Genomic DNA, 24,926 nt, shown 5'->3' with positions numbered 1-24,926 from the left:
CTCAAGCCTACCCATCCCCCATCCCAGAGCCTGCTCACCCCACTACATCCTGCATTTCTACTTTGGGTCTCTATTTCTTCCTCTAGAGCAGCAGGTCTCAAATGGGAGGGGGTGATTTTGCCCCCCTCCACCAGGTGGGACATTTGGCAGTTACTGGAGACATTTTTGGCTGTCACAGCTTGGAGGAGGCTACTGGCACCTAGTGGGCAGAGGCCAGGGATGCTGCTAAACAGCCTCCATTGCACAGAAAAGCCACAGCCCCGCAACAAAGAATCATCTGACCCCAAATGTGAGCAGTGTGGAGGTTGAGCAACCCTGCCCTAGAGTGGCTTAGCCAGCTCTCAAGTGGGTGGGAGGGAAGGCCCCAGAGCAGGGCCTGGGGTTTGCTGCATGCCTTGTCTCATTCTCAGAATTTCAACAGTGAACAGGTGTTTCCAGATCTGAGTATTTGGAAGCAGAGTGACTCCCTTCCCTCTGTTGGAGAGATGAGTCAACCTTGGAATTTTCTGGCAAGCTAACTCAGGGCTGTGTCTAGAGCAGAACCACCACTGAAATATAGAAGACACATAGAAGGAGCCAAGAGTCCCTCGTGGGTGCAGCAGAGCAGCACTCCCACCAGCAGCCAGCCTGGAATGGGGTTTGCTCCCGGGCCGGCTGGGTTGGGCTGCAGTGTTTGCCTTGGACAGGCCTGGCTGCATGCTTCAGGCACAACTGGGACAGGACCTAGCCTTCTGTCAATAAAACCTGGGCCCTGCTCCAGGCTAACTCGCCTTTTTCTAAAAAGCTTGTTTGTGCTGATTTCTGCCTTGGCTCGATTTTCTGTTGCATACCAGGATGGAGCTTTCGTTCACCTTGACCTCGTCACCTGGTCTGAGCTAACCAAATGTGTGAGTGCCGTTTTCGGGGTGGGGGTGGGCATTTGTTGTGGCCCGGGCCCTGGTCAGAGCTCCACTAGTTTGGAGGCACATGGCTGTTAGGAGGTCTCTCTGCTTCGTTCTTTAAGAAAAAGAAAATCATTGATCTTCCTCCATCCAGAAGGAACCACTGTTAGTTAACATTTTTATATTTTCTTCCTGTATGTTCATACATTTTTCAAAACACAGTTGAGATCATCCTGTAGATAAGTGTTTGGCCTCAACCTTTGAAAAGCAGTAATCCCAAGGTTTTGTCTGTCTTCTCTCTGCCATACCAGACAGAGGCGGGAGGGAGGAAGGGGAGGGCATGTGAGGGGGCAGGGATGGGCTCAGAGCCCCAGCTGCACTCACAAGGTGTGTGGTTCGTGCATGTCTCTCTCAGGTGGAGAAACAGAGGAAGAGTGGCTGGGAGCTGCCTATGTTTTTGTCAGTCTCTCCTTGGAGACCTCAGAGGTCTGTGATGTCTGGTTCTTCTCTTGGGCACCCATGCTGACCAAGCAAATCCCCTTCAAGTCTACCCCAGATCCCTTCCTCAGTTTAAGCCTGTTTCCTAGAGGACATGGTTGCCATTGGCTGAAGATCACAATACATTGCCAAAAGAGCTGCAGTTCGTTTATTTGGGGGCATGCTCCAAAGATGTTATACTTCAGGTGGTGCTAAAGGTACTCTTATCCTGTCACTCCTGGGATGAAAAAAACTCCCAGTAGCTCCCCAGTGCCCTGGGGATGAAGTGAGACCTCTGCTGGTTTGGTTCAGTCCTTTCCTTGCCTTTGGGGAAGCAGATCCCAAGAGAGGAAGCCCTTGCCCAGAGCTGTTGATGCTCATCATAACCCGCTGCAGACCAGGGGGATCCTGGCAGCTCTGTTCCCCAGGCCTTTGGTGCCACTTTTCTTGGTACATGGAATGCACAGATGACAAGACCAAAACATAAGCACTCTTCCTTCCACTCAAATCACTTGCAGCCGGGGAATGAATCTTATATCCATCAGGCCCCGATTCCATCCCCTCCTCCTGGCCCTCCAGAACCCAGGAGCAGCATTTAGAGACCAGGCTCCCAGGTCCCCACCTGCCAAGTCCAGCCCCTCCCACAGCAGTTCCCAAACCTCACTTGGGCACTTTCCACACTTAAGATTCTGGCCATATCAATATTCCACCTATGCTACTATTTACTTAATATTTCTCTTTACATAGATTTATTTGAGTAAACTTAAACTTATGTTAAAGGAAAAATTTTAAATCCTTCAATCACCATTGATGTACTTAAGATTTTTTTCCTGACACACATTAAATTAATATTTAATCTCTAAAATTAAAAAACAGTATGCCTAAGAACTGTCTCAGATTCCTTCCACACATAATTATGGAGCCAGGCATCGTTCTAAAATCTTTTCAGGTGCCCTCAGTGGGAAATGCTCCCTACAGAGGCTGCACTCTGGTCATCTGGTGCCCTGACTACCAGGGCACTGGGTCCAGCCCCTTCCTAAGGGGCACCGTGAGCAGTGGTGGGAGCCGTGGGGGTGCCGGGACGGAAGTTCCAGCCACCAGCACTAAGGCCAAGGTGCTTTACAAAGGAGGGATGGATCTGTATGTACTGACAAGGAAGAGTGCCAACAGAGACAAGTCACCCAGTGGTACACGGAGCTTTCGTTCACCTTGACCTCATCACCTGGTCTGAGCTAACCAAATGTGCAAGTGCAGGATAAGCCCATTTGTACTTCGTACATATGTGTGTATGTGTGTATGCGTGTGTGTCTAAATGCAGAGTGAGGGCCTGGAGGGCGCCCAGCCAACTGTTCGAAGGGATTTCACTTTGGGAGGGGGTGGGAGGTGATGGGTGGAATGAGAGAACTCTCGATTTTTGCTGTTTGCTTCGGGGCTGTTTGAATAACCAGATGCTGTCATGTGTTTCTAGTGTAACATTTCTAAAAGGCAATACATATTTTCTTAAAGAAAAGAAAGAACCCTGGCCTGAGTGACAGGAGAGCTAGGCTCTAATTCAGATTGTGTAGATGACGATCTTGGCATGTGACTGGGAACAAGCCTCTTAGCCTCAGGTTTCTCCTCTGAGAAATGCTGGTTGTGTGGCTCCGGTGAGAAGATGTATGTGAAAGCATGTCAGTATCACCGGGTGACATTCCAGGGCCGACTCTGGTGCTTCCAACAGCCTTACTGGATTTTTTATCGTGTCACCCTGTGATGGAAACCCTCAGCGGCTTCCTGTTACCCTCAAAATCAGTCGACATCTGGATCAGCACACAAAACCCTTCACGGTCTGCCGCTGCCTACTCTTCACAATACCAGAAAGATGGATTACTCTCCTGGATATAAAACCAGGACACTACAGCTTTGTGGTTTGGCGGGTACTCGTTACTACAAGACTTAAGGATTCTCCCCTCTTCTGCGGCCTGAGTTACTGCTCTACTCTGTTGATGAAAAGACTCAAAACCCTGTCCCCATTCACCACAGGGACAGACGGCTGCCAGGGTGGGTCAGCCCGGCCTGCTGGTGTTTCAGCCCCACAGGTCAGGTCGCTGCTGCCTTTCTGCCTATGCACCCCACCTCCAGCCCAGCCCACTGCTGTCATTCCTTAGCAGGACCACCGCTGGAATCCCCTCCGTCAGCCCCTGCAGCCACTGAGCTGCTGTGACTCAGCTGGAGTGCCGAGCTGAGTTTCCTGGCTCCCAGCCCTGTGCTCCTTCTGCAGCCACACCAGTGGTGACACACCAGTGTCACCCTACTGGGAGCTCTGCTTTTCCAGAACCCTCCAAAGGAGGAAGCACCTGTAACCGGTCCTGCCCCGACCCTCCTCCCAACGTCATGGGCTAAGCCCAGAACTACCACACGGGGGAGCCAGGGAGCTGGGAGGGGAGAACCTGGGGAACCAGGTCTATCTCTGCAGAGAGGCTGGGGCTCCCTAAGTAACACTCTCTTTTTTTTTTTCTTTTGCAGTAAGTCTATTTTTCCTTTGAGAGGGTCACTCAATCCTTTCGTGACCCTTCTCTGTCATGCTGTCTGCAGAAAGAATTGAGCTTATCATATGGCCTGCGTGAAGGAGCTTACTCACCTTCACTCCTAATATTATGAATTGTAACAAAGACTTTTCATCTTAAAACAATATAATAATATCATTATTATTAAGCTAAATGCTTTAAAGTCACAAAAAACAATAAAGCATTACAAGATGTCTTCTATTTAGCACTCAAAGCCTTCTATCCTGGTATGCCATTTCTTCCTTTCACCATGATACACTTCTAGTCTGATTTATCATTTCTTTGTGCCTATAAATTCACAACCTTTTCTCCTCTGCACACAGATTCTGATAATGATGCCTAAGCAACACTCTTGATTGATACCTGTGCACCTCTCTGGGAATTCTGGTCCTGGGTCTCCTCTAAAATGCTCGATAAAGGTTTATCAAACTGAATTGTGACTGATAACAACAGTAGCTAACATTTGTTGAGGCATACCATGTGTTCTGTCTGCTTGTTTCATCAGTTATTGAGAGAGGGGTGTTGAAATCCCAAATATAATTGTGGATTTCTCCTTAAAGTTCTATCTTGTATTTTGAAGCTCCATTATTCAGTGCATAAACATTTAACATAATTACATTCTCTTGATTAATTGACACTTTATCATTAGGAAATAACCTTCTTTATCCCCGGTAATATTCTTTGTTCTGAAATCTACTTTGTCTGATGTTAATAGAGCCACTCCAGCTTTCTTTTGATTACCATTAGCATGATATTTCTTTATCCATTTTTTTACTTTTAGGCTATTTGTGTCTTTTTATTTAAAGGTCATTTCTTACAGACAGCACATAGTTGAATCTTGTTTTTCTTAATCCAATTGGATCATCTCTGCCCTTTAATTGGGTTATTTAGCTCGTTTGCATTTAATGTGATTATTGATACAATTAGATTTTAAGTCTCTCATCGTGCTGTTTGTTTTCTGTTTGTCAAATCTGTTCTTTGCTTCCTTTTTCTTTTCTTCCTTCTTTTGGATTAATGAAATACATTTTATGATTCCATTTTATCTCATTTTCTGCCAGCCCATCCTCAGGTGCCAAAGGAAGGAGCCGGTCCCCAGCCGCTCTACTTCACTCTGGCTATGTCTGGGACAGTTGCTCCCCCATCCACAGATTTCCCTCCACGCTCTAGAAGCCAGGAGTGCTGGCCAAAGCTGCCAGTGATTCGACTCCACTAAACAGCTGCCTCTAACGGGAGCTGCCTTAAGGCCTCTCTCACCAGCCCAGGCCAACCCAGGGGAGCCCAGTTCTGATCAGACAGAGGGGAACGGCTTCCCACCAGAAGGCCCTGGATATCCTGGCTCCAAGGAGGGACAGAGCTCTAGTACTTATTTCTCTAGAAATCCTTAAGCACTGGAGACATTTCTCCATGCTCCTCACAGCCCCACCCACTCCTTCCATCCTAGCACCAGTAGGTGTCTGAGATGACCTCTGGCTGGCCAGGTTGTCCTGAGGTTCTAAGGAGGCAACAAGGCTCTCTTTCTATGTGTAGTAGTGCAAGAGTTATTCACATGTCTCACGCCTGTGACTACAGTGCCCTGGCTACTTGGAGGACTGAAGAGGGCCACGTGAGGGATGGGGTTGTTGATCAGAAACATCTTTTATGATTCTCTAGTTTCCCTAAAGGAGGTCAATTAGGTGGCAGACTCCCGGTGCCTGAGTCAGACCCAACATGAGCTCTTCAGGGCCTCTGCTTCTCGGTATGGGCTGATTTAACTGCCTTTGGTGTTTGTAAGTGTCAGAGCCTTATCGAAGCTGTCAGCCTTGCAGCCAAGCGAGAGAAGTGTGGAGTGGGCTAGAAGCCCCGAGCAAGTGATTCTCCTGTGAGTCAGCCTAAATAGTGTGCAGCCATGTACCTCTTACAACAGGAAGTCACCTGGGGGGAAATTGAGCTCTGTGCTGTCAAATGCTGCTCTCAGGATGGAGGGTGGCATTCTTAAGATTCACCCCAGAGAGGCCATCTGAAAAAGGCTGCTTCTGAGAGGCACCGGGAAGGTGGGGGAGGTGTGGTCGTGGTTGGTGAACGTGTGTCAGGAAGTGGGAGGACACAGGAGGATTTTGACAGGCAGAGGAAACAGCCAGAGCAAGACCACAAGAGGGCAGGGCGGCTGCTGGGAAGGTGAATCAAATGTGCGTGTCTGGGCTTCCCTGGTGGCACAGTGGTTGAGAGTCCGCCTGCCGATGCAGGGGACACGGGTTCGTGCCCCGGTCCGGGAAGATCCCACATGCCGCGGAGCGGCTGGGCCCGTGAGCCATGGTCGCTGAGCCTGTGCGTCCGGAGCCTGTGCTCCGCAACGGGAGAGGCCACAACAGTGAGAGGCCCGCGTACCGCCAAAAAAAAAAAAAATGCGCGTCTGTAAGGAGGGATACTTGATTGTGGCTGGAGATGGATATGACCCATTGGCTGGGCACATGCTGTGAAGGACCTTGAAGGACCTGCTCTGGAGTTCAGGATATTGTTGTAGGCACTGGGGCATCACTGGAGGAGGGACAACTGTGATGACAAATTGTCAGACACAGAGGCCCTGGGTTTGAAATCTGATTTCACCATTTACTAGCTCTTTGACTTTGGGCAAAATTAGCCACCCTGAGCCTCAGCTTACTCATCTGTAAAATACGTTCTTGCGGGGTCATAAGGATTAAGTGAGAGAATGAAGTGTGTAAGAGCTTGGTAACTCCAATATAATGTCTAATTTCACGTCGTTCCACTACACCGGCCGTTATGAGAAGGCAGGAACTATGTCTTCTTCAGAACACCCAGTCTAGTGCCTGCCATGTAGAAGGTGCTTAGTAATTATTTGTTGAATAAATGAATAAGCTTGATACTAGGTCGTGAAACTCAGTACTTATTCAATAATTATTAGTTGACATCTGAATGGAAAGGTTTTATGATAGAACAACACTGATCAGATCTTGGTCTAGAAGGGTAACTTTGGCAACAAGGCAGTGAGGAGTTTGGAGGAGGCAGAGATGGGAACAAGGGAAACTACGGGAAGGCTTTGCAATAATCTATATTGATGGCACTCATCAAGATAGGAAATTCTGGGCTTCCCTGGTGGCACAGTGGTTAAGAATCTGCCTGCCCACGTAGAGGACACAGGTTCGAGGCCTGGTCCGGGAAGATCCCACATGCTGCAGAGCAGCTAAGCCCGTGCGCCACAACTACTGAGCCTGCGCTCTAGAACCCGCGAGCCACAACTACTGAAGCCTGTGCACCTAGAGCCCGTGCTCCGCAACAGGGGAGGCCACCGCAATGAGAAGCCCACACACTGCAACTAGAGAAAGCCTGCGCGCAGCAACGAAGATCCAACGCAGCCAAAAAAAAAAAAAAAAAAAAGATAGGAAATTCTAAAGGAGGGGGCGCAGGTGGAGGGCAAGGCAGGGAATGATCAGCTCAGTTTGGACCTGTTGAGAGTGAGGCTCTAGTGGGGAGAGTTGGGTACCCAGCGAGCTGCTGCAGGTATTCATCTGGAGCTACCTGGAAGAGAGAGAATTATGAGACGTGTGTATAAAGTACAGTGGATACCATTGGCCTAGGTGAGACTAAGCTCCCAGGGCGAGCACGGGCACATGGAGGTGGGTGGAGAAAACAGTCAATGGCTGAACTCTGGAAATGCCCAATGAGCCAAAGGGAAGACAGGGTCGTAGGAAAACTGAGAAAGTAGCTCCTGACTTGTTTGTGTCGGACTGCGATTTCAGGCAGTATGGCTATTCTGAGAGCAACCAAGATAGGTGCTACATACTCTGCAGAGCGTTCAACAGCTTGGGGTCTGGAGTCAGACCAGCCGGGCTGATTCAGCTCCACCATGAGCTAACATGTCTGACTATGTACAAGTTACTTAACCTGCCAGAACCTCCTCTTCCACTCTGTAAAACAGAGATAATAACTGTAGCTTCCTCGTTGGTATGCTGTAGGGATTAAATGAAATGAAGCACATAAAGTTACTAGGACAACGCCTGCACAAGGCGGCTAATAATGATTTCAAAACAGGTTTTGGGGAAGGGTTGGCCCCTCACCCCATTTTCAGCCTCTGAATATGTTGGCCGGTCATGAGGCCCCAAATCTGATATCTGGACTCCTCAATTGCTCAGATGAGGAGACCTGAGGTCCAAAGTTGCTCAAGATCCCATAGCAAGCTAGAGTTGGAGCTGGGCCTAGAATACCAGCTCCCGGCTTCCATTTTTGTACCACAGCTTTTCTGGAACACAGACCCACAGGGTGGATTTAACAAGGGGATCTGGCTACGTGTCAGGATGGCATTTGAGAGAGGAAGACAGCTTAAAATAATGTCTTTCATCATCTGACACTCTGAGCAGGGAAGTCGCCCATCTACCATTTCAGTGGGGCTTTCTGAAACCCACCCCCCAACCATGATGCCGTGGCTTTGCAGCTCCAGATGCTGCATCTTCAGGTCCAGACTCCTCTTCCTGGGACCAGGGACAGAACAGCCAGTTCCTGTCCTTGTGTGTTCACCTCCAGAGCCTTGAAAGGCTGTTGCCCAGGCTCTTCCTGCCACCTTCCCTCCTTCCCTGGTCAGGTTACCACTACTGCTGATTATTCATGGGGAAGAGGTACAGACAGAGTCACTGGACACTGAAACGAATCCAGTCTTCCTCCTTTTGGGACTGTGGAGCCTCTATCTGGATTTTTCCTCCTGGAGGCTGGCCAACTTATTGTATCGTATGTGATCTTTGCCAGGTTCAGAAGCATCCCAGGGTCCTCGCCAGCACAGTCTCCCTTTTGCTGGCGTCTTACACGTGGCTTCCTTCCAAGCCTAGACTCACTGACAGGGGGAGTGGGGTTAGAGACAGAGACACTAACTAGGCTTTGAGAGTATGTAATGAGCTGTGATGGAACATGCTGCTTCCCTCAGTTTCCTCATCTGTAAAATGGGGGTAAAATCTGCTCTCAAGGTTGTAGAGCAACCTAAGTGATGAGGTAAAAGGGCTTTGAAAAGCTCTATTGAGATGTCAATTTTCATAATATTTGGACTGGCAGGGAGCAGCACCCTAAAAGAATGCAGTGTCACTTAGACCTTTCCTAAGTAGGTCTGGCATCTAGTGTGCTGCTCACAAGGAGAGACTCACGCTGACTCCTGGGGTGCTTTGGCTTGCGGTTCAAAAAGCTTGTTATTAGCTGTATTTTAAGATTGTACATTTAAAATGTGTAGCACGGTAGCTGCTCTGCAGAGGTCACTGTGTGGCTCCAAGGACACAGTGTGGCCAGAGAATCTGGGGCCTGCTTTTTCTTTAAATATTGGATTCCCACTGAGCAAGGAGGTTCCTTTTATAAAGAAACGTGCATTCCTTCCCTGGCTGAACAAAGCAGGTAGGCTGTTACTGATGGCCCAAGGGTCACGCAGGTCCCCACTCCCTGCAGCATTCATCATTCTGGCATTGGCCTTGGGGGTGCTGCTGAGGCCAAAACCTTTGCCTGGACCACAGTTTCTGGGGTACCCCCCCCCAAAAAAAACAGCCTTTAAAATATTCATTTGAAGAAAAGATTGCTCTAGACAAAGCCAAAACCTACTTTCAACCCCACTAATGTGAGTTCTTCCCTGGAAACACCCCGTAGCTCACCTCAGCCCCCACCCCCAGCCGTTTACCTCCACTTATCTCCCTGCCAAGGTATCTCCCAGCTACCAGTATTGACCGTTCTCCGGAGCTGAGGGTGGTCAGCCAGCTGGGGCGCCGGCTCTCAGCTAGCTCGTGTTCATGCCTGCCAGGCACTCACTGGCTTCTGGAAAAAAAGGCTGTGTGGGAGGATGGAGCCAAATTGGGCTGCAGTTTGAAACCATCCTGAGCGCTGACAGATTTGACTAAGATGGGGGAGGAAGAGGGTTCCTCACAAAAGTAGCCAGAGCTTAAAACGGAGCTGGCAGCTTGCAGTCTGGGGGCTGAGTCTAGCCCTCCACCCAGCTTGTGCCCCAGGACTGGATTGTTTCAGAACTACAGGAGACACAGACTTGGAGAGAGTCCTGATAACCCCTCTCAGCCACTCTCTGGGGTGCTCCCAGGGTCCCTCTGGGCTCCCCAGGCCATCAGACTCCACAAGCATGGTGCCCCTGGCATTGCGAGGCTCTGAAGGCTTGTTTTTTTCCTGAGACTCCAAGCCCCACTCTGTTGAAAGATGTCAGCACGCACACCAAATCAGTGCCATCCCTGCTGAGAGACTGTACATCACAGTGGCTAGAAGCACAGGCCCTAGAATCGCACACACCTGGTTCTGAGTCCCAGAACATGCATAGGAACACGCGTCCTACGCGTGTCTATCTCAAGGCTATTGGGAAAGTTAAGTGGCAGACTGCATGTAAATCACCAGGCACAGGCAGTAACTACTGTGGATGAAGGATCCGAAGGATTCAGCCTGTCAAGGGAGGTGTTCCTTCATCCAGTCTGATGGAGAAATGTAATTGAGCTGTCCTTGATGGGAATCACAAGATCTGGCAAAGACCCCTCTTGGCCAGACCACCAGGAAGATGCACCAATAACCTGGGTGGTGTCTGCAGGCTCCTTTATTAACCTGAGGCTTCCTGAAGGCCAAGTTCCCTGTGTGGGTGGAAGGGCCTGCTTGCTCAACAGTTTGCCGTAACTTTGCATATGATTTGCATACGCTTTGGGGGGGCCCTGCCTTTTCTTCTGGCATTTCCGCGTTAAAATATTGCTGCTTCTCCAGACAGGCCCGGTATTGATTTTCTTCTAATGCAGTCACTTCTCTAACCACTCTGGTTGACCTGGCTCCTTCACCCAGTGAATGGGGAATGAGAGGATGAAGTGCGGCATGGATGGGGGGAAGGGAGGAGGGACACTGTCGACCTTAGAGCACGTGCTACTCCTGAACCTGAGCCATCCTGGGCGATGAGAATGAGCTGCTTCCAGAAGGATGAAGAAAGGAGAGAGGGAATTTTCTCCCTCGGGTCCATCCTAGTCTGTTCCTGCCCTGCATCCCTAATCTGACTCGTGATGCCCTAGGTCCACTTGCCAACGTGGTCCAGGGGCAGGGTGGGGAGGCGCAGGCCTGGGGCGGGAGGAGGGGGAGGGGCGCCGCGACAGCCAGCGGCTTTGAGGAACCTTGCGAGAGGAAGTGGCTTCCGAACTCCTCTGCGTGCAGTGCGAGGGGCAGGAAAGGCGCGGGAGGCGGGGGAGGTGTCGAGATGGCGCTTGGCGCACGGGGCGGAGGGGGGAGCCGGCGCGGAGGGGCTGAAACCGCAGATGCCTAGTGAGTTGGAGAGCGAGGTGAGCGCGGCGGGGTCCAGGTCCGACCCGCGTGCTGGCAGCCGCTGGGGAACAGGTTACCCCGCCGCCCGAGACACTCGGGCCCCGGTATAAAAAACCGAGGCAGCCAGCTCCGGGTCTGCCCGGCCCGATAACGGACTCGCTCCCCGGCGGGGCTAGAAGCTCACGCCGCGGCCGCCTGGGGAGGGATCCCCACCTCCCTCCGCCGCATCCCGAGAGCCTGGCCCCATCAGATGCGCCCGCTGCCTCCGGCCGGGGCTCCGGGCTAGATGACAGTGGACAGCAGCATGAGCAGTGGGTACTGCAGCCTGGAGGAGGAGCTGGAGGATTGCTTCTTCACTGCCAAGACCACCTTTTTCAGGAATGTGCAGAGCAAACATCCTTGGAAGGTAAACTTAATAATACAAGAGACTTTCATTGTGGGGAAATAACCTCTGTGGTCTAGAAGGGAAATCTTGCACCTGGCAAACAGGCAGTCATGTCTTACGGGCGGGGGTGGGCAGTTGCCCTGCGCACCCTCTTGAACTTGTTGGCCGAGGAGACCACGTGTTGGATCTGGAGCCCTTTGGGGACCACCGGCAAATGCTCCTTTCGGCGTTTCTTGTCCCTGGACCTTGTCAAAATGGCTCTCTAGGATTTGGGGACAGCGCTTGGCTGGTGGTTTGGGGACATGCTCACCTGTGCCTGGGGGGGGGTGACCTTCCCCAAAATCCGAGCTTTGAAGCTCTCGATGGCAAGTGGATGGCACCCAGTCCCTCATTAAGGTAATCATTCATAGGTTGAGACTTCCCTATTGCAAATGGCCAGAAACCATCTTAAAACACAGTCCCGCAACTTTGCAGAAGTCTAGGGTGTTTTTAGAAGCAAACTAAAACTTCTCTCCTAGGTCATTGTCCTACTACCATTTTGACTTCCTGGGTTAGTTGGGGATAACCTAAAGGAGTTTGCATGTGTTCCCTAATGCCGTGGTATGTGCTAGACACCCAGCTTGCCCGAGTCCCCTGGCCTCGCCCTCCCAGTGCGGCCATATATCTGCCACATACTTGGTGGGAGTGGTGGCAGAGCTCCGTTTATTTGTTTGTTTTGTTATTTAGATGAGAGGCTCCAAGCCAGGTCCTTGCCTAAAAGGGCCTGTTTGTAGACTGAAGTCAGCTGTTAAATTTCACAGGTGTGTGCAGGCTCATCATTAATTTAGCAGTCCTACACCGAGTAGAACTAACCAAAAACTTCCCCAGGCCTGACTCTGGGGCCTCCGTGGTTAATAATTCATCTTGCCCGTAGGGCCCGCATTGAGCTGGGGTCTGACCTTCAAATAAATGCCCTGGACTTTCCAATGGCGAGAGGACGCCCAAGAATCAGAAGAGAGGTTTTGATTTTAGTGTTTGAAGGATCAACTAAAACAGGCCCCTGGAACCAGCACCTGTGTTCTGGGGCACCCCTTCGAGAAGCTGCACTTGTTCTCAAGGACTGGGGGCTGGGGTAAGGAGGGCTCATGCAGAAAGCACGGCTGCAGAGTGAGGTGTCCAGCTCTCTCTTGGGGTTCCTGCCTCATTGTGAGGACCCCCTCCCACCCCACCCCCACCCATACACATACACATAAGGGCACTCCAGCTATCCGGGGTCTTTATTTAGACCAGTGGTTCTCCACCTTAGCTGCACACTGGAATTACCTGCTGAGCTTTAGAAAATGTGGATACTTGGGTCCCACAGCAGGGGAGTCTGATTTCCTTGGTCTGGAGTGAAGCCTGGGCATGGAGATTTTGAAAAGCTCCCCACCTACTTCTGAGATGCAACTGAGGTTGAGAACCATTGCTCTAGAGAGTTTTGCTGCTGCCTGGGAAGGAAATGGTTCCTGTTTTTAGAACAAAGTTTAGCTGCTGCCCTCACTGCCCGCCAGGCTGTAAGCCCTCGGTCCCAGAAGCTGGGTTTTTTGCATAATTGGGTAGAGGAAGGGGCACTGCAAAGCTGAGGTTTCTTTCAGTTGGCAAATGAAAAAGGTATCTGTTCCTGGTATTTCTTGGGAGAAACGGAGATATTTGACAATAAAATGTGCTGGGGTGGGGTGGGAGTGGGAGAGGTGACTTGTTCCTTGGCCCAGAGAGCCTCCTCTCTTCACTGTCCCCCCAGATCCCCCTGCAAGCATCACTCCTGAAGATACACCTTCGGTTTGGCACACACATCAACTCTACTTTGTCTGGTTCTTGAATTCATTGCATGTCTTGAGGCCTCTGCATAGCCCCCTACCTCATTTTGCCCAAGTCTATAAGCCCTCAGAGGGCGAGAATCCCTTCTAAGAAACGGGTTTTGTTGAACCCCATACAGGGTGATAAGATAAATGCTTCAAAGAAGGACAGAGAGGTGGCCACGGTCCCTCTTATCCCCGGCCTCTGCCTGGCTGCAGTGTGAGAAGAGTCTTGGCCGAGGTTTAGAACTGCTGTCGGGGACGGTTTTTCTCAGCACCAGACTTGCCATGCCCACAGCCCTCTCCAGGGGGTGCAGGGCTGCCTCTTGTTGGGGAGCACGCACTGGGGCGACCCCCCGGCTGTGATGGGGTGCATGTGGCTGACTCAGGAGCTGGGGAGCTTCATCCACATATTTCAGTCTCTGGTCCTTCTGCGTGTTTTCCCGCCTTTAATAAACATTTTAGCCCTCTCTTCTCCCTTGGAGCCACTTTTGGAAAGGGTTTCAGAGAGATCTGCCATCTCCAGACCCCATTCTGACCCCTGACATTGCTTTTTTCCTACCCAAAGAGAGATCGCACGCATATGAGCTCCTAGGAGAATTTCTCCTTCCTGTCTCCAAGGAAAGGCGTTTACGTGCTTCCTGGTCGCTGAGAGACTGAGGGCCGTATTGGGGAAAGGCCAAGCCGGCTTCTATAATTAGCCTCGTCAGAACAACCTGTATCTGCCCCGTGCGCGCGCCCGGCTGGAGCAGTGCTGCGGGGAGCCTCCTGCTGTTCTAGGAGCCTTCCCTGGCCCGGCCTCCGAGGAGTCCTGGCGGCCCCTCACCAGCCCCTGGGGCAGGATGTGGGAGGGTGGGGAAGGGCCCTCACTCACAGAGAGGAGGCCCTGAAGGTGGAGAAGCAGCAGCAGAGGAAGTGGGCCGAGGCCCTGGGCCCCGGCTTGTTCTCTCCTTTCAGAAAACAGCTGCTTCCTGGGGCCTCGGGCCTTCTCTGAGAGGGGCACAGAGACCCAGTTTTCAGTCTTCGTTTCAGGGGGCTGAGGTGGGGCCCTCCGAGGACTTCCCCCTTGGCTGCTGGGCACGATTAGATTGCTTACCTGGGGTCACGTGTCCAAATGGGGCTCTTGGTGGCTTGGCGGAAGCCCAACCTGTGTGCTCAGAGATGCAGACCAAGCTGCTCTCAGGAAGGTGCACACACGGTCACTCAGTCCAAGACATTGGACTTGGGTTGTGTGTGGGGGGGTCATTCGAGGTCACACGGAAAGCTCATGATGGACCCAGGGTTAGAACCTACATCTCTCATCTCCCAGCCCAGAGGTTTTTCTGCTTTAGTCCCACAAAGGGCAGGTTTTGGTGATTTGTGGGTCTGGTGACTGGGACCTCTGGGCATCCCTGCCAGCTGCTCCTTTCTTCCTGTCTGGGATCTGACTCTGGAAGCGAGGCCAACTTCCACTCCCATCGGTTCCCCAAATGCCTGCAGAGGGTGACAGTTTAGTCCCTCTGAGCAGGGACACGGGCACTCTGAGCTCTCTCTGCGTGTTCCACAGGCTCCAGGACCCCAGGAGCCATCCAGAGCATCGGGGTGAATGCTCTGGGGACACAGAAAGCCTGCTGCTTGCAGCATGTCAGAGCTGGAAGGAACCGGATCTGGCACCTCACTTTACAGATGGAGAGGCTGAGGCCAGAGAGGTGCGAGGACCTCACCAGGCCAAGTATCGGGCTGGGTGGAGCCAGGACTAACACCCATCTTAGAAACCTTGTGAAGAGCTCTTCTTGGTCTTCTTCACTCAGTGTGTGACAGGGGTGAACTGCAGTCCTTGTCCTCTCAGAGCCTTCTACAAAATGGAAAGACCCAAACAGCCTCGGGCTAGGAAAGAGCTGCAGGGTCCTTATATCCCTCCACTCCATAGGCCCTCACCGTCCCTCCGTTCCTAAGGCACAGCGGCCACAAGAAACATTCACTCTACACTTGACACTAGCAGGGGCCCCTCTCCTCAGTCCCAGAATCTTACAACTTTACAAGTTCTTCTTCATGTCTATCCTAGAATACTGCTTGCTGTAGCTTCATCATGCATGTTTTCTTTGTGGATATGGAGGTGCAAGTTCGGCTCCATCTGTGGTTAAATATTATACTTAAGCACAGCTGGAATACTTTCCCATGCCACCCCCACCCCACCCCCCATACCCAGGCCCTCCCTGGTCTACACTGACACCACTGATTCTTGAAAAATTCAAGGAAGACGCAAAGAGGAAGGCGGGGGGGTGGGTCTCAGAGGTCACGGTCCGAAGCCACTCCTGGTTCCGTCCCTGCACTTGCCCCATCTCCTCTTGGGCCTCTGTGGCTCCAGGGACGTCATCCAAGCCTGACAGCCCTGGGACCAGTCAGGGAAATCCCCATCTCTCTGCCAGCAGCAGGAACACCCGGGTCTCAGGCTCAGCACCTGCCCCTGACCTTCTTGGCATGAGAGAAAAGAATACTAAAAATAAGTAGGTTCCAAATTTAAGCAATAAAAATTAAACCTTCAGAAACGTTGGACCATATAAGTGCTTTTCTATGTGCTTTCTCAGAAGCCTGCCCAGCTCAAGACTCACCTCAAAAGATTCTTCACGCTAGCGCAGCCACACAATAGCCTCCCTTTGGGGCTGGAACCTGTATTCCCCTCCTGTGGAATTTACTTCTCGTTGCTTCTCTGGCCTTTCCCAGTGTTCCTTTTCTCCGTGAAGATGATAAACCCTGTAAGATCAGAACTCGCATCCCCTTCAGGTGCAAGGCAGCACTAAGTACTGGTTACAAAAGCAGGCGCTGACTAAATGCTGGTTGAGTTTAGTTGCTGCATCACCTCTCTTGCATCCTGTATAATTAGGGTGGACCAACTGTTGTAACAAACAGCCCCCGTTATTTTCAGTCATTGGATATAATAGAAGTTTATTTCCCTCTTTAAGTAAAGTTACATTGGCAGGTGGGGCTCAGGATAACACATGGGAGGTTTTGTGGGCCAGGCCCGGAAATGGTGTGTGTGTGTTTTACACCCATGTGCTATTGGCCAGAACTCAGTCACATGGCCACACCTAACCACAGGGAGGTTGGGAAATGAAGTACAGCTGTGAGCCCAGGCGGATGAGGAAGCCGGATGTGGTAAACACTTAGCTGTCTCTGCCACACATCCTCCTCCTACCTCTCTGCCCAACCACCGCGGGAAGCTGTGCTCTGCTTTCTTGGTGATGGGCCGTAACCTCTGTCTCTCTGACTTTGTACCTCTCCATCTGTCACCAAGGACGTGCTCTTCCTGGGATGGGGGTGTGTGTCCTGTCTCCCCCGACTACACTGGGAACTTTTTGAGGACAGATGCTTTTCCTTGCTCAGCACTGCCCCGGTTCTTCTGTAGCATCCGAAGCCTTCAGTGGTGCTTACAAGGTTTGCCCTGGCTACTGACATCAGAATCTCTCTTTGGATCACTCTTTGAAAATGGAGTGTCAAGGGTCCACTCTAGACTTCTTGGCTCCCGAATCTTTGGAGGTAGGACCCTCAAATCTGCTTTTTTAATACTTCCCCCTGGTGATTCCCATATATACTGAAGTCTGGGAACCACCTGTTTAGGAAATGTTTGGTAATTGATGACTTCAATTGGAATTCAAGACGAGCATTTATCACAGATTCCAGAGAGCCTCCTAGGCTGGAAGCCCAGAAGGTAAAGGGTTTTGTCCCTGGTCACACAGCTAAGTAGAGACAGACCAAGGATGCAGAGCCCCTGGGTCCCTGCTCAGAGCGGTCCCCATTACTCTCACCACAACGTGCTAGCAGGGATGTTGAGGGGACAGCCCTTGGTGATCATGACCGGTGCGTGATGTAACGGAAGCAGCACAGAACTTGTAAGCAAAGTCCTGGCTTCTCATCTCAGCTCCAGCTCTTAACTGAGGGGCTGTGGCCAAGACACTTCAACCCTCCAGACCCAGGCGCTGCATCTGGTCCTTTTAGCGAGTGCGATACGAGCCTGTCCTTCTTTATCTGAGAGGCCCTCACCACTTTGCATGGGAACAGAGCCTTCTTACCAGTTTCTCATGGGACTGGCAGGGATAGACCCTGACTACCAAGTTCTCTAAATTCTAAGGACTCCCCTCGGGTGGGGTCAGGAAGAGGACCTGAATGGCTACATGAGCCCCCTCTCCAGGAGCATCTGGGGCTTACCCAAGACATCCTCACCTTTGTGTTCCAGATTCCTCCCCTCCCACCCACCCCTCTCTCTTCACAAGTTTAGACTGTTTATCCTGACTCAGCTGGCTTTTCCCTCTAAAGCAATTCCAGTTATAGCTCAGGGCACATGCAACAGCCATTCACCCACGCGGTTTAGGGAGAAAGGAAGATTTTACACTGGTGTCAACCTTGAATCCTAGCTCTTAGTTTACACCACCAGGTTGGACTCTGGATCCAGCTTCCACCCCACGAGCTTGAAAGGGAGGCATCATCGGGCCCAGCCTGGGTTCCCAGCAGCCTGGGTTCCCGTCCCTCTGCTGCTCTTGACTTGCCAGGTAACAAACACCTGCATGCTTTCCAGCTTGGGGATCCTCCTGTGTGGAGGATCCTCCTGTGTGGAGGACCCTCCTGTGTGGAGGACCTCGGTTTCCTCTTCTGGATGACTCAGTCTACCCGTAAAGTAGCGTCCCAGTCCTGGCATGGCATATTCTCTGGGGATAAGAGGCCCAGATAAATTTGTCAAAAATCAGGAGCATTTAAGTTTCAGGGCCGGGAGGAAGAAGAGAGCTGTAGTGGCAGAAAACTTCAGGTTTCCCTCCCTCAGCCTGTGGCTTCTGTCCTTGGTGCTGTCCTGGTCCCTGTCTCTTCTTTTCTCCCCCCGCACCCCAGCTTTACTTATCACTCCCCAGCCTACATCCCCCATCTCAGCTCTCTTCTTGGCTCTAGAATACATTTTTTTTCTTTTTTGGTCTCCTTCGGGTCGTTGAAGCATGTGGGGTCTTTTGCTGCGGCACACGGGATCTTCGTTGCAGCACTCGAGTTTCTCTCTAGTTGTGGCATGTGGGTTTTTTGGGGTTTTTTTTCCTCTCTCTAGTTGTGGCGTGCGGGTTCCAAAGCACGTGGACCCTGTAGTTTGCAACCCTCAGGCCCTCTCGTTGAGATGCACGAGCTCAGTAGTTGTGGCGTGCGGGCTTAGTTGCCCCTTGGCATGTGGGATCTTAGTTCCCTGACGAAAGATCGAACCCGCATCCCCTGCATTGGAAGGTGGCTTCTTTACCACTGGACCACCAGGGAAGTCCCTAGTATAGATTTTCTATAGCCTATTGGAGGTCTCCCATGCCCCTCAGATGCCTAAAATTTAATATGTCCAGAACCAGCTCGTAGCTCTGCCCATGATTGATTTCTCTCCCTGTCTCTACCCCACCCTCCTAGTCCCCTCCCTACCTTTGAAACCTCAGGGGTCTCCCCGCCCATCCCTTCCATCCAGTCTGTCACTGTGGCTTCTGCCTCCACAGTGTTGCAGATGTCGGTCTCTCCTTTCTGTCCCCCGTCCTGCCCTATGTTGGGGGCTTGTCACCTCACCCCTAGATGCTCCAGGAGGTCACCCAACCAGTTTGCATCCTGTTTCTTCTCCTTCTGTGTACCCTGCATTCGATGGCATATCGGTCTGGCGTCCTGAAGCCTTTGGAGCCCCCCATTTGCTTCCAGAGCAAAGCCCACACTTCGTTCCTGCTCGTTATGTAGCATCCAGAACCCCGCAGAGCCTGGGCTCAATCAAAATGTCGTGTCTTTAAGTTTCTTATAGCACTGAGCACTGGGGCGGTGGGAGATACAGAGAGGGATAAAATGCAGTCTCCACACTTAAAGACCTATGGCCCCAGCCCCATTGTGTAACAGACGCTAGCTGCTCCCCTTCCCCACCCATGAAGTGTCTGGATGGGGGCCCCTGAGCAAAGGGTCATCCAGGGGGAAGACACGCTGCATCTGCCCTGCAGCCATGTGACTTTCCTCAGGACGTGGCCGCAGCTCCCAGAATCAGAGAGCCTGGGGCATAGCTTCGGAGGGGGCCGGGGACAGGCTGGCAGTGACAGAGCTGCAGCAGCCACTGGGAGGGCTGGAGGAGATTAACTTAACCTCTGAAAGGCAGAGACTCCTGGAGCTGGAGGAGACTGTCAGGGGTCTTTGCAGCCATTCCCCTGTTTCCGAGCCGGCCTGCATATAACTGATACAGGCAGGGAGGGAAGCTGTGCTCATTACCACCATCCTCCTCCAACCCATTCATCAGTCCTCCCTTGTCCACGGCGCTAGACGACGTGACTCCAGCTGGTTGGATCCCTGCTGTGTATGAGGCTACAATTCTAGGCCAAAACAATCAGGGAGGGCGGCCTAACAGACCACGCTGGCAGAATTTCTATTGCTGTCGAGACGAAAGGTTGGCATGTTCCATGAGGTAGTATGTGAGAGGGGCTTAGCCAAGGGCGAGGCCCCCATCCCACGCTCACCCGACCCCAAAACACATGCTCTTCCCACCACACACATGGCATCTCGGGTGAGAGTCAAGTTCCGAAAGGCTCCAGAGAAGCTCAGCTCTCCCAGCTCTAATCTGGTGACCTGCCCCAGGAAGCTGTTTTTCTCATTCAGCCAATTTCCTGATGCTAAAATCCAGGCCGTTTTTCCCTGTGCTGGTCTTGGGAAACCTGGTCGCCATACTCTGCCACCAGCACCTCATCAGCCTCCAGTCCGTGAGCCCCTCTGTATCCTTCTCATCTCCTGGCTCTCCCCCAGAGTGAGGAGTGGTGTTGGGCTGTCCCCCGCGCCGTGTTGCAGGCGTCAAGGGGAGCTGGGGCCACCGGGCACCAGCCTTGCGGCGGAGAGTATGAGAGGCAGGGCCCTCCGTGGGCCTGAACACGTGGAGAGGCAGTACGCGGGCATAAGCTCCCGAGTCACACATGGCTGGGAAAGTGGGGGTTAGCGGGAGCTGGTGGGTCCAGGGTGTGTAGAGAGCATTTCCAGTTGCAACTTGATGCTCCCTTCTTTCTGCTCCCAAAACGCTGGTGTATCCTTCTCCCCTATCCCTCATTTTGATGGGCTGTACTTTTCTGGAAGAGGAACCCGATCTTGTTCATCATCGTGTCCCCGGCACATGGTAGGCACTTAATGCGTGTTTGATAAAGGAGGAGGGGGCTTGGAGGTTCTTCCTCAAAAAGTTTCTTTTCCTAAGAGGCAGCGGGGGCTCCTGGAGGACACGCATAGCACTTTAGGCAAAGTATGTGAAAACGGATCTCAGGACTGTGAGAAAGGGAAGCTTGCTAAGATTCTGGATGAGGAATCAATGGATTTTTCCAGTGACTCTGAAAAGAAAAATCTCACTGAGTGAGCAGAAACTGCAAGGACAACTTTCCAAACATGGAGTGGCCCCCTCCACCCCATCTGTGATTGCTCAGCTGTTTGCCTTGGAGGATGAGGGCAGGCAGGGCTGGGTCACTAAGCAACCAGGCCCTGGCACCTGCTGGCAAGTGTTGGTGTGGTCCTTCCTCAAGTGGGGCCTCCCTGGGGGGCTGAGGCAGAGGGGTCCATGTGGGGAGGCGGGAGAGCCCGCTATGATGGATTTCTCCTGTCTGCCTTTCAGCCATGGGAATGGCAGGTTGAGGGGGGAGGAATCAGTACACTTCTCATTTGTTTTACTTTCCCAGTTTAACTGTAAGCGAGTGAAGATCCCAGTTTGGTGACCCCAGTAGTTTGAGCATTCTCAGACAACCCAGGCAGAGTGGGCGGGGGCCCCAGGCCCTCAAGTGGGCCCAACACTGGGCCTGGCAACCCAAGCCCTCAACCTTCACTCTGGGTGACCTCAGGAAGCATGCTCACTGCTCTCGGCCTCACTTTCTCCTTCTGTAAAATGGGGAGACTTCCCCCTCCAGTGGAGAATAATTGCTAAAGAGGGCCCAGCATCTGGCTGTGAGAATGGGTGGAGAACTCCTGGGCTTGGGATTATAAAGGCTGTTTCGAGGAATGCAGATGGGTGTTGAATTGTGACGTGAGGTGGGGTTCTTGATTGCGGTGCGTGGAGGTATAAGGTTCTGTTCACAGAACAGAGAAAGGGCAGGAGCTAGAGGTCTGCTGGGAAATGGTTAGAATGTAAAATAGTAATAGTCAGTTCCTGGACCTTGATGTGTGCCAGGCACTGTTCTAAGTGTATAGACTCATTTAATCCTCACATCATCTACAGTTGCCACATGAACAGCGCGGGTTTGAACTGCATGGGCCGCTTATATTTGGATGTTTTTCAATAGTAAATACTACTATTGTAGTACACGGTCTGTGGTTAGTTGAATTCGCGGATGCAGGATACCGAAGGCCCACTGTACGTTATATGCAGATTAGCCCTAGCATTGTTTAAGGGTCAACTGTGTGTATGGTCTCCATTTAACAGTGAGGAAACTGAGGCACTGAAGGGGTTCAGGGGTCACACAGTAGTAAGGGGCAGCTCCAGAACTTGGGCCCAGGTAATCTAATGCCAGAGCTCCCAGCCCCTAAGCTCTGCTGCCGCTCCTGTAGCTCTTTCCAGAATTACCCAACTAACCGAAGCCCCAGCAGTGAGGCCAGGAGATGCTCACAGATGCAGCCCCATGTCAGCAGCATTCGTCTTGGAGCCACTGAGGACAGCGCACTTTACCAGGCCATTTAGGAGACAGGAAACCAGATGTCCCTGCCCCTGAGCCTTTAGGATACAACGAGAAGACACACACGTGGAAAGACTGTGAGCTACTCAATGACCAACTAAGACATGTTTCAGTGTCACAGAGTAATCCCGGAGCACCAGCGTGGGCTGGGTTAGCAGGGCAGGCAGGCAGCGCAGGGACAAGAGGGCGTGTGTGGGCCAGTGGCGAGGCTCCAGCACCCAGCACCAGCCCAGCCAGCAAAGCTGAAGGCACAGGCGGGGCTTCCAGCTAGAGGGGAGCTGAGAAGGAGCCACTCCCCGCAGCAGGGCAGTGCTACTGGTGTCCCAGCCGCCCCTCCCCTCTGAGCGAGCGTGGCAGTGCAGGGGTGCGAGGAGCTGGCACTGGCCCCCACGCACCCGCTCACCACCTTACGGGAACCAGGTGAATCCAAGAACCTGGTTACATGGTGGCCCCCAGGTTCCCCTGCCCTTGGAATCTTCTTTTTTTATTGTAAGAAAATACATATAATGTAAAATGTACCATTTTAACCATTTCTATGTGTATAGTTCTGTGGCATTAAAGCACTTTCACATTTTTGCACCACCATCACCACCATCCTCTCCAGAACTTTTGCATCTTCTGAACTCAGCACCCATTAGACAATAACTCCCCACTCCCTCCTTCCCACAGCCCCTGGCAACCACGATTCTACTTTGTCTACTTTGATTCTACTTTTTGTCTCTTTGAATTTGATTACTCTAGGAACCACATATGAGTGGAATCATAAAGTATTTGTCTTTTTGTGACTGACTTTTTTCATTTAGCGTAATGTCTCCAAGGTTCCTCCATGCTGTAGCGTGTGTCAGAATTTCCTTCCTTTTTATGAATGAGTCATATTCCATGGTCTGTAGGTACCACATTTTGTTTATCCAGTCATCCATCCATAGGTTGCTTCCATGTCTTGGCTATTGTGAACAATGTTGCTATGAACATGAGTGAACAAATCTCTGTTCAAGTCCAACTTCCCCCTCTTTTGGGTATATATCCAGAAGTGGAATTGCTGGATCATATTGTAATTTCATGTTTAATCTTTTGAGGATTCGCCATACCATTTTTTTTATAGCGGCTTCACCATTTTCCATTCCCACCAGCAATGCACACAGTTGTTATTTTCTGTGTTTTTGATAATAGCCACCCTAACAGGTGTGAGATGGCATCTCACCATGGTTTTGATTTGCATTTCCCTAATGACTAGTGATTTCAAACAGTTTTTCATGTGCGTATTGACCATTTGTATATCTTCTTTGGAGAAATGTCTATTCAAGTCCTTTGTCCATTTTTAATGGGGCTGTTTGCTTTTTTATTGTGGAGTTATAGGGGCTCTTTATATTGATATATTCTGGACCTTGATCCCTTGTCAGACATATGATTTGCAATGGAATCCTCTTTAAATTGATTCTAAAAGAGCCAAGTCTAGCGTTTGAAGAGACTGGAGTCCAGGATGAGTTATTGGAACCCACTCACTCACCCTGCCCACCATCATCCCTAATTCACTCCGCAGTGCTCTGGTCCTGGGTTCTCTGGGAATACAGAGATGGAAAAGGTACAACTCCTGGTGTTGGGATGCTCATGGTCTAGTCGGGGAGACAGGCTGAGGCACAACTCATACTACTATATAGAGGATGAAACCAGTGCTGGAATAATATTGGGGCGTAAGCTCATGCTGTCGAAGAGCCCATTAATTCTAGATAGAAGCGATGGATTAAGGAAAGTATCCCCAAAAGATATGTCAGTTCCAGGGTACAAATTCTCTCGGATGAGGAGGAGGACCTCTCAGACTGAATGATCAAGCTAAGATGTCAGGGAGACTGAAAGGAGACAGGGACCTAGAAGGAAATCCAGTGAGGAAAACTAACCTGAAAAAAGACCTTCTCATGCCCTAGAAACTCTTGAGGGCACAAGAGAATGCCCCAAGGTAAAATTCCTGTTGCCCCTGCAGTAGAACGGTTGTCACCCTATTCTCCTTGGATTCACACTTTAGACCTTTGAGCTAAAAAAGGGGGGCTTCGTAACGGTCCAGGGGAGGGGAGAACAGCAATGGAAGGGATTCGCCACGTCTACCCTCCGAAACAGTCAGAGTGCAGGAGTCTTCCCTGATTTCTAGTTACTGTCTCAGAAGTAGATAGGTGCCATGGAGCAGGAATCCTATAGGACCCTTATACAGTTCTGGAACCTTTCATTTCCGTAGATTCGTTTTTGGGTTTTGTGTGTGTGTGCATGTGTGCGTCTTATTGCTTCTTTGTGTTTTATTCAGTTCATTAAGCAAATGTTTAATGGCCCTTCCTGTGTGCCAGGCACTGTCCTGGGAACTGCGTCAGTGAACAAGGCTGTCCCTGCCCTTGGGAAGCTTCTGTTCTATGCTCAAGCTGCAGGGATGTGTGCTGATCTTGAGAGACAGCCAGAGCACCTGTGTCCAGGCCACAGCCAGGCTGGGGGTGGGGTGGGGGGAGGGACTGTCAAGAAAACCTCCAGGGTAGAGCACAAGGATGCAGTTTTACAGAGGAAAGAGGAACAAGCTGTGCCCTGGGGCCTGCAGTAGACAGAAAAAGTGAGGGCGGGTGTCCGTCTAGGACTGAGAGGGGATACCTGCGGCTACTAGAGTAACCACATGTGCTGGTTTGCCCAGGACTTTCTGATTTGGGCACTGAAAGTCCTGCATCCTGAGAAAACTCAGTCCCAAGCAACCTGGGACAGCTAGTCACCCTACCTGGGACTCAAAGCTGAAGGCACTGCCTACTTATCCATGGGACACACAGTTGGCATGTAGTGCCAGGGGCCCACAGCACTTCAGGGGCCCACAAAAATGTTTTAATTTCTTTTAAAATCAGGAGAAAAAAAATGAACTTTTAGGTTGAAGAAAGTACTTTAATATATGACAT

At 51.3% G+C, this 24,926-nt stretch overlaps 1 protein-coding gene across 2 annotated transcripts in view; it reads left to right on the top strand.

Annotated features, from left to right (window-relative positions):
• Window positions 1-24,926, top strand: part of RASSF5 (Ras association domain family member 5) — a 71,493-nt gene that overhangs the window by 31,820 nt on the left and 14,747 nt on the right. The window contains exon 1 of one of the 2 annotated variants that reach the window (XM_060088427.1): window positions 11,130-11,564. The exons of the other annotated variant lie outside the window; for it this stretch is intronic. Within the exon in view, the coding sequence (XP_059944410.1) occupies window positions 11,445-11,564 (120 nt within the window). The 5' untranslated portion in view covers window positions 11,130-11,444. Of the gene's footprint in view, window positions 1-11,129; window positions 11,565-24,926 lie in introns of those variants that run through there. 2 annotated transcript variants of the gene reach the window in all.

The sequence above is a fragment of the Mesoplodon densirostris genome, chromosome 2 (assembly GCF_025265405.1).
Source record: "Mesoplodon densirostris isolate mMesDen1 chromosome 2, mMesDen1 primary haplotype, whole genome shotgun sequence".
Classification (NCBI taxonomy): Eukaryota; Metazoa; Chordata; class Mammalia; order Artiodactyla; family Ziphiidae; genus Mesoplodon; species Mesoplodon densirostris.
The sequence above is the reverse complement of the archived record's forward strand: the minus strand, read 5'-3'. Positions and strand labels throughout refer to the sequence as shown.